This window comes from Pelodiscus sinensis, chromosome 4 (genome assembly GCF_052426305.1).
Source record: "Pelodiscus sinensis isolate ZL-2025 chromosome 4, ASM5242630v1, whole genome shotgun sequence".
NCBI lineage: Eukaryota > Metazoa > Chordata > Testudines > Trionychidae > Pelodiscus > Pelodiscus sinensis.
Window position 1 is genome coordinate 7,701,654 of NC_143055.1, and position 9,744 is coordinate 7,711,397.

The 9,744-nt window shown below is 48.5% G+C and overlaps 1 protein-coding gene across 1 annotated transcript; it reads left to right on the plus strand.

Moving 5' to 3' along the window:
* Positions 1-452: 452 nt before the first annotated feature.
* On the plus strand, positions 453-4,199 carry LOC102461145 (neurophysin 1-like). The gene is made up of 3 exons (XM_006139217.5): positions 453-615; positions 3,032-3,236; positions 4,021-4,199. Exons 1-3 carry the CDS (start codon positions 496-498, stop codon positions 4,068-4,070), a joined length of 375 nt encoding a protein of 124 aa, XP_006139279.1. The 5' UTR covers positions 453-495; the 3' UTR covers positions 4,071-4,199.
* Positions 4,200-9,744: the final 5,545 nt, after the last annotated feature.

Genomic DNA, 9,744 nt, shown 5'->3' on the forward strand with positions numbered 1-9,744 from the left:
TTCCACCCCAGAGGCGGACAAATTGCTGCCTGTTGCTCGTGGAGTGTGGCTTGCAGAGCCTCTGGCGCCGAAAGGGGTGCGCTGGAACGGAGTTGTGAGAAAACATTCTTCCACAAGGAGCCAAGGGGGGACCTGCCGCACCCTGGGCCCTCCAGGGAAGGCGAAGGCCGCGCCAGGACCGCTCACAGCCCCGACTGGCGCTCTCAATTAAAGGAAACTCTTAGACTTCGACTCATGTTTGGAATAAGTGCCAAGAAGCAAATGATTCCTCCTTTGCTGACCTCACATCCTTGACCCTGGATGATTAGCAGGGCTCGCTGGTGTGAAAAGCAATGCCTTGTGGTTTTTAAGGGAAATGAGGGAGGCCGGGGGCGGCATGGCTAAGTAGCTGCAGCGGGCGCTATAAATACAGGCTCCCCGGGAGAAGCGAAGACAAATCCTGGAGGGTGTTCCTGAGCCCGCTTGCGAGCGCAGCCGGGCGAGCCGTAATCCGCCATGTCTCACAGCACCCTCGCCGTCTGCCTCTTGTGGCTCTTGGCTCTCTCCTCGGCCTGCTACATCCAGAACTGCCCCATCGGAGGGAAGCGCTCGGTCCTGGACGTGGATGTCAGAAAGGTACGTGGCGCGTCCCTGGCTGCCAAGGCAGTCACAGCGCGTTTAGGGCTGGGTAAGGACTCCGCATGGACAGCTGCTCTGGGACTGCGCCAAAGGTCTGACCTGCCACCCTAGAGGGGAGATGGCTGGGAAGGGAAGGATCTGTGCCAGCTGGGATGGTAGCTGCCTAAACCCCGGCAGTGAGGCAATCACATGCTTTGCCACCCTGATCAACACCGGGGCTAGGCCAGGGGTGGGCTGCCAGGGTTACTCCGCAGGTATCGGGTGATCACAGCTCTCATGGGCTGTGGCTCACCATTCCTAGCCAATGGGAGAGGTAGGAAGCAGTGTCCCAATCCACACTGCTTCCTCCTGCTTCGATTGGCCAGGAACAGGAATCTGCGGCCAATGAGTGCTGTGGTCGCCTGTACCTGTGGAGGCGCAGGTAAATATAGAGGAGGGGGCCTGTCAGGGACTAACCCAGGAAACCACATCCAGTCCACGGGCCAGTATTTGCCCACCCCTGCGCTGGGCTCTGGGTCACTGATGCCCTTCACACAGCTGGGGTGTGGATTTTAGTATCCTAGAACACTAGGACTGGAAGGGACCTCGAGAGATGATCGAGTCCAGTCCCCTGCCCTCATGGCAGGACCAAGCTCCGTCTGTCTAACCTGCTCTTAAATATCTCCAGAGATGGAGACTCCATAACCTCCCTGGGCAATTTATTCCAGTGTTTCACCACCCTGACAGGTAAGAAGCTTTTCCTAATGTCCAAGCTAAACCTCTCTTGCTGAATTTCGAGCCCATTGCTTCTTGTCCTATCCTCAGAGGCCAAGGAGAACAATTTTCTCTCTCCTCCTTGTAACACCCTTTTAGATACCTGAAAACCGCTATTATGTCCCCTCTCAATCTTCTCCTTTCCAAACTAAACAAGCCCAATTCCTTCATTCTTCCCTCGTAGCTCATGTTTTCTAGACCTTTCATTGTTTGTGTTGCTCTTCCCTGGACCCTCCTCAATTTCTCCACATCTTTCTTGAAATGTGGCCCCCAGCTCTGACCAAGAAATAGCACAAACATTAACTAACATGCACAGCCAAGTCCCTCTTCCCTTCCCTTCTCCTGTCCCCCATTCCAGTGGCTTTACATTCAGGCTGTGTCTACACTGGCCACTTATTCTGGAAAATCAGCTGCTTTTCCGGAATAACTTGCCAGCTGTCTACACTGGCCCCTTGAATTTCTGGAAAAGCACTGACGATCTACTGTAAAAAATCAGTTGCTTTTCCGGAAATACTATGCTGCTCCCGTTCGGGCAACAGTCCTTTTTCCGGAAAACTGTTCCGGAAAAGGGCCAGTGTACACAGCACAGTCGTGTTTTCCGCAAAAAAGCCCCAATCGCGAAAATGACGATCGGGGCTTTTTTGCGGAAAAGCGCGTCTACATTGGCACGGACACTTTCCCGGAAAAAGTGCTTTTCCGGAAAAGCATCCTGCCAATGTAGACGCGCTTTTTCTGGAAATACTTATAACGGAAAACTGTTCCGTTTTAAGCATTTCCGGAAAAGGGTTCCAGTGTAGACGTAGCTTCAATGTTCAGCCAGTCGGGAAAGCACAGGCACCAGGGTATGCAGAATGCCTGGGCAGCAGGGAAGTGCAGCTGGTGATTGCCAGGACTTCGTTCAACCTGTTTACAAGCCACAGGATCTACGCTCCTAAAGCTGAGAGTACATTCTAAGACAATCGGCTATTGTGTTGCAGTTGGATGGTGAGCAGCCAGCGTTCAGCCTTCAGCACTGGCTGAAGAACGAGAGGGAGACAGGAGATTATGGATTCAATCCCCAGATCTGCTATAGCCACCTTATGTGCTCTTGGGCTAGGCCTTTCATCTCTCTGTGCTTTAGCTCAGCAGTTTTCCAAATCCGACTCACGACCTAGGACTGGGCGGTGGAATGTCGGGCGCTGGGTCTCGGTGCTGCGGGGGGGGGGGGTGTCAGGTGACCAGTGGGAGGGGCTAAGGCAGCTTCCTGCCTGTCCTGGCACCGCAGACTGTGCTGCACCCTGGAAGCGGCCAGCAACAGGGCCGGTGCCTAGACGTGGACGGGGCGGGGGGCAAACACGGCTTGTTTTTGCGCAAAAACCCCTAGCGCCAAAACAGATTGGCAGAAAATATGCAAATGAAATAGCAACTCATGCAAATGAGTCCCTCATTAGCATATTTTTTGTGGTGAAAACTCGGGTAGCGTAGATGTAGCCTGAACAGACTAGAACAGAGGCACTAGGCCTGAGTTGCGCATACAGGGGCTCCTTAAATCCTGGCACACAAGAGCAGAAAGAGGGCACTCCAAGGGGTTTTCGTTCCACCCGGCTTTGGCTCAGGACCCCAGCAGGACGGGACGCTGTTCCCCTGGTTAACCCGCCTTTGAATTTCTCTCCCCCCACAGTGCATCCCCTGCGGGCCTCGGAATAAAGGCCACTGCTTTGGCCCTAGCATCTGCTGTGGAGCCGAGCTGGGATGCTACTTCGGGACTTCAGAAACCCTGCGCTGCCAGGAAGAGAATTACCTGCCGACGCCCTGCGAGTCCGGCAGGAAGCCCTGCGGGCCCAGTGGTGGGACCTGCGCCGCCCCCGGGATCTGCTGTAACAATGGTGAGAGAGCACGGAGCTGCGCCTTTAACCAGAGCTCCATAGTAACTAGCACAGTCCCTCCCACCACCCCCTTTTCCTGTCTCTTCTCAATGCTCCCCCCGTACTTTTATCATGAGGAAGACGGCTCTTGTGATTAGGAGGCAGCATGTGGGGGGAGGGCTCAGATAGGAACTTTAGCCCTGCCTCTGGTGCAGGTTGCCTGAGGGACGCTGGGCAGTTTCTTATCCACTTTGTGCCTCGGTTTCCCCACCAGTACAGTCGGGTTCATTCTACTTTCAGCCTCCCAGCTGCATTCACTGGGGTTTAGAAAGCATTTGGAGATCTTCAGATGGCATGCAGGGACGGTGCTACTTCAACGGCCTTAAGCCATTCTCTGGAGCTTAAGGTCATTTGTGGGCAGAGAAGAAATGGGGAAGTTAATGGTGGTGGCAAACCAGCCAGTTTCCTCCTTTCCCAGGGAAGTCTCCAATAGCCTGCCCTTGCCTTCATTGCCACAGGAGAAGTTAGCAGCAGTGTCGCAGTGGGCCAAGCCCTGTGCACAGCAGTGAAATTCACCCAGCGGAAAGCGTTTATAAAAGCCCCCCTTCTGCAGGGGATGCACCACACACACATCCTAGGCCAGACCTTGGGGACGCATCTTGGTATGGTACCGCCTTCCTCCACAGAGCAGCATGGATTGACAGCAGCTGAGGATGGGGCTTACGGTGTTATCCAGCACAGCCATACGTAAGCCCAGAGGCCGAGTGCACCCAGTTTCCTTTCACGTGTTTCTTTTTCTCTTCAGAGGGCTGCCTGGTGGACTCGGCTTGCGACCAAGAATCGCTGTTTTCCTAGACCACTCACTCAGCAGGAGGGATGAAGTCACGGGGTTTGCCATCGCCGCGGTGGCGCAAGACCAAAAGCCAGCCCAATTGGATGCCTTCATCGTGACCGCATCACGCCCCTGCCGTCATGTAAACAACGTCCCAGCTAGAAATAAAACTTGTACCAAAAAAACACCCCTTCTGTGGTTTTTTCCCCTCTCTGGCTTTGTAACAAACTCAACAGCTTCACTGTCTGCTTAGCTGGGACTCACCACCCAACCCTCTTCCTCACCCAATCTGGGCAGAAGATGCTGCTTCTTGGAACAGCCTGAGGATGGGGAGGAATGTCGATGTTTTATCTAAGCAGGCAGCTCAGGACCAGGAAGAGGGGTTTTAAGGAGCTTCTTTGTGTCCGCAAGATTGGGAGGCACCTCCCTGACCTCTGCCACGGGTAATACAACCACTGCCCCCTAGACCTACGATGCAAAAAGCACACCTGAAATCTCAACCCTTCTGAGTGTATAGCTGGAGTATTAGCCCATGGTCCACTGAACACTCACAGTGTTCACAGCCCTCTGCTCCCCTCCCCAAATGCCATACACCCCAGCTTACCGGCTCTCCCTGCGGTGAATATACTGAGACATGTTTATAGAGAAAACAAGCAAAAGTTTAGTTACCAGGTACAGAAATTTGAGCAATAGCAAAAAGAACTGGAAACAAATGGCTACAAGTGAAATAAAGTTCTGACCCACATTTAGAGCCTCTCCTACCTAATGCAATGTTGCTCACTAGCCCTTAACAGCAGGCCTGACCAGGAACCCACTTCCATGAGATGTGTGTCAGCTTTACTCCTTGCTGTAAGGATCCATGGTGCACCCCCAGTTACAGGACAATAGCTTGTGGGGAAACTTGTGAACTGAATGCCCCCTGCCGCCTCTCTTTCCTCTTGACTTCCCAGTCTCTTGATTAGCATTTGGGTCAGCATGCAACTAGGAATCCATTGAAAAGCACACAGCATCCTGGTCAGAGCAGTCCCTGTCCACGGTGGGCCTCCTGCAGGCTTGGAGCAGGTAGGGAGCTGCTCCAGCCCCCACCGGTTAACCTTCAGCAGCAAACCTCACGCTTAACAGGTGAGACTTACCGGTTCCACATTCACAACCCTAACTGAGGAGGTAATGCTAGAAGAGACCAGAGAAAAAGAGGGCTGTGTTGTGCTGCTGTTAAAGGGTAATCAGAGGAAACAGAAGTAAGGGGGATTTCTAAGCACCTAATGGCAACACAGGCCCTGAGAAGCAAAATCCTCTTTTTACCCTGCTGAGTGCATAGTTCTCTGGCCACATGTTAAAGGCCCATGGTGGAACAGAAGAGTTTAAATAAGACAGAATATTGGGAAGCCTAAAGGAAGCGTCCAACACACAGAAAAAACCCACTTCATTCCGATGCAGAACAGAGCCAATGTTTTCTGCAAAACTAGTTTTGAAACTTTTGGTTCAATAGTGTCAAAATGAAGTGTCTCCATTTGATATAAGTGGCAAGGAGTCCTGTGGCACCTTATAGACTAACTGAAGTGTTGGAGCATAAGCTTTCGTGGGCATGCATGTATCTGATAAAGTGGGTCTTTGCCCACAAAAGCTTATGCTCCAACACTTCAGTTAGTCTATAAGGTGCCACAGGACTCCTTGCCGCTTTTGCAGATTCAGACTAACACGGCGACCCCTCTGATACTGGACTCCATTTGATATTACACTGCTAAAGCAATTTGATATAAACAAACACGTTACAGTACTAATATATTAAAAGCTACACAAAATGAGTCAAAATTAAATGTTTGGCAAACACGGATAGAAATCTCCATCTTTCCAGCCATTTGTATTGTAGACAAAGGTTCCATTATGCAATTTAAAAGGAACGGGTTTGATCCAGGGCTTCACTGCAGGTGGCAGGTAAAGCATCCCAATAACAAGATCACGAATGTTCAGGAGAAATGCCAGATCAATAAAACCGCCAGCTTAAGACTTTCTCCATTGAGCAGAAGAGAGTAGCAAATGGCCAAGAGTCCAAACCCCCTGATAGGAGGTGCAAGCCATGGGGAAGAGGGTGTTAAAGGTGTCAATAATGAGACTCGTAAGTTTCATTAATGTTTTAGAATAGAAGTCACAGCCTTTTCCATACTAGCACCCCTAAGATCCTTCCTTTATCCAATCAGGACTGTCTCTCACAACAGAGGAAGAATAGGACGGTCTATTGTATTTGCGCATGAACCCCAGGGTGAGAATTCAAGACCTAAGGATTTCTAGAGCACTAGAGACGTACTCCTTGCTTCACAAACATGCTTCCCTGCATGAAGTAAGCAAATTCAGGCATGCCAGGGACCCCAAAAATCAAAAGGGCAAATCCACAGGACTGAACTAAACATAGCAGGGATTAGAAATGTGAGCAGCAACGCATGATTCAATCTTTACAAATCCTAAACCATCTAGTGGAAAAAAAACAACAGAAGCTGGAGGACAGCTGTCTGGCAAGCACATATGGAGAAAGATCCAGGACAGCGGAGGGCAACTTGTCACTCGTGGGCAGCATGAGGCCCATTGGGGTTGTGTGTGTGGCCTGTGAGACACTTTGTTTACCATTACTCATATGCAGAGTTGCCAGGTTCCCTTGGTTTCTGTCCACATAGGGTTTTTTCCTATTGTTATTCCTAAAGTGACATGCATGAAAAGGGCACTTGAAGTGAGGTGTATGTTGATTGCACACAACCTTGACCATGAAAGCCGTGTACCCTCTCTGCATCCATAGTGCTGCTATGGTTCAATTGGCACATCCCCAAATTCTAGGCACACTAGCACGATTAGCAAAACTGCCTTAACCCAGTAGACTGTCTTGGTTGTGATAATTTTGCAGCCCACTGAGCTGGAGAGCCACTCATGCAGCCCACTCACATCTGGGTTTCTTTTAAAAATGTTGACCTTAGCTCTGAACTGCCCAGGTTTTTAAGATTTCCTCTCACCCCTTCATATTTGTATTAATACAAAACTTCTTTTAAAGATTTGTTTCAGCCTTACAGATGTGTTCTCAAGACAGAGTGAAGTGGAGGAGACTTACAGATGACCTACGCTCCACTTGGAGTACTGTACAAGGGTTTAAGAAGTTCTCAATCTTACATGTAGATGTGGCCAGACAGCCTGCCTCCATATCATCCATCTTATTTGCCTCTCTAAAGCACAGGGCAGAGAAGGAGCAATAATATCAGCATAGTCTATGCTGGCTCATCTGATCCTGAGAAGCTGAAACACAGATATGTGGATAGAGAGCAGTTAAGTCAATAAGCTGGCCTCGAGGCTGTGGCTGGCACCTATGTTGATTCGAACACACACAGTCCCAGGAAGAGGAATTTCCCACTGAGAAAACAATGTCCAGTACTTCAAAATTTAATCACCTCAATTCTCTCTTACAAGTGTAAATTAAGTTCACAACTCCCTTGTAAGAACTGGTCTCACAGCAGACAGACCAGCATCAATTGGCATGACAGATAAGAAAGAGAAATACGTGACCTCATGATTATAAAAGATGGGCCCAGCACACACTCACTTGGAGTGTCATTCTACCCTCTACCTGCTGGTCGGGTTAGGTGTTTGACCTCCCGAGGTTCTATGGGGACGCCCACCTCGTATTTTCGTCTTTCCTAGGAATTGAGGGACCGGCCCTGGCCTGACATGCTGGAGTCGAGAGGCACAGAAGGGGGTAAAAATGGTACCTGGATGTGGTCCTCTGTCTTAAGTGTACACATAGCAAGAGTAAGCTGTTACTTGGTACCATTATTTCTATTTTTCTATCTTTATCTTCTTTGTAACCATTTTAAGACCTATATTTTGCTAATAGTTAAGAAATAGAGCAATAGCCATTGTAACCATATGATTTATAAGCTTCTTTAATAAACCTGTAACTGTTTAAGTTTTAACCTGACTCCTTCAGTTGCTGTAACAGAACCAAGCACAATTTAAAAGAACTTCAGCCGGTCTAAAGGGACAGTTATAGGAAGAGCTTGGGCGTTTGGATCTGTGTCACTCCCAGGTGACAGGACCCACTGGGGCATCTTTCAGTCTTTCCTCAAGGCTGCCCGCTGCGAAGGAATTATGGAATTCTAGCAGCTGAAATCTAAGATGTAATAAGCTCTTCCTATATAACGGGGCGTCTGTTGGCCTGCTGGCCACCCTCTGCGATGGGACCCCGGTCCTAGCAGTAAAGGCACGGACGTTAAACCTTTTCTCGGAAACATACACACACACACTGCCCTGACCGTCGGCTGACAGTAGATTAATAAAGGATTTTATCTAGGAAGAGGGTTACTTAAGGGATAATTAAAAGTAGCACTATGAGAAGAGAAAAATTAACCCAAAAGAATGAATGCTGTATATCAAGAACAGATCTCTTGCCAGCAAGTTTTGGCTACAGGACAGCTTCCTCCAAGGTATCAGAGAAATGTAGTACAGGAAGGGATCTCAAGAACTCATATGATCCAGCACCCTGTGCTGAGGCAGGACTAAGCGAAACTCCAGCATCCCTGACAGGGGTTGGTCCAACCTGTACTTTTAAATCTCCAAAGGGGATTCCACACCCCTGCTTGGAAGCCTATTCCCGTGCTTAACTATCCTCATAGTTCAGTGTTTCCTAATATCTAACCTACATCTCCCTTGCTGTAGATGAAGCTCATTACTTCTCGTCCCACATTTAGGCTACGTCTACACTGCAATACTAGTTTGGGATACTGGAGGTATCCCGAAATAGCGATTTCAAAATATAACGGGCTCGCTATTCCAACATCCCTGTAAACCTCATTCCACGAGGAATAAGGGATGTTTTGGAAGAGAGATTTATTTCAAAATAAGCCCTGTGTAAACAGCGCCAAGTTTCAAAATAAGCTATTTCGAAATTGACTCTACATAAGCTATGCAATTTGCATAGCTCAAATTGTGTAGCTTATTTTGAGCTACGGGTGCAGTGTAGATGCACCCTTAGCGAGCATGGAGAAAAATAGACCACTAGTCCCTTTGTAATAGCCCTTCATGCATTTGAAGACTTTTCAGGTCCTCAATCGTCTCTCTCCAATTTGTCCACATCTTTCTTGAAGTGTGATGCCAAAAACTAAACACAATACTCCAGCTAAGGCCTCACCAGTACCACACAGCCCTTACTTCCATGTGCTACATACAAAACTCCTGTTAATATGTCCCAGAATTATATTAGCTTTTTTCCACAACTGCATCATTGTTCTTATTCAATTTATGATCGACTATTACCCCCTCCAGATTATTTTCTGTAGCACTAGCACCTATCCGGTTATTCTCCATTTTTGTAGTTGTGCACTTGATTTTTCCTTCCTATGTGCAATATTTTGCACTTGTCTCTGTTGAATTTCACCTTGTTGACTTCAAATCAATTCTCCCGTACATTAAGGTCCTTTTGAATTCTAATCCTGTCCTCCAAAGTGTTTGCAAGTCTCAAACATGGTATCATCCACAAATTTTATAAGAATAGTCTCCACTCCACTACTTGAGTCATTAATGAAAATACTGAATAGAACCCAAGATGCCCTTCAGGACCCGACTTGGTAAATTCTTCCAGTTTGACAGCTACCCATTGATTTTACTCTTTGAGTAAGTCTTTCAACCAGTTATCCAATCGGCTCATAGTAATTTTAATCAGCA

Bases quoted from the DNA above. Each gene is read 5' to 3' on its own strand.
- LOC102461145 (XM_006139217.5), top strand. From the start codon at position 496: ATGTCTCACAGCACCCTCGCCGTCTGCCTCTTGTGGCTCTTGGCTCTC. The intron at 616-3,031 runs GTACGTGGCGCG...CTCCCCCCACAG, and splicing joins TGGACGTGGATGTCAGAAAG to TGCATCCCCTGCGGGCCTCG. The intron at 3,237-4,020 runs GTGAGAGAGCAC...TTTTCTCTTCAG, and splicing joins CGGGATCTGCTGTAACAATG to AGGGCTGCCTGGTGGACTCG.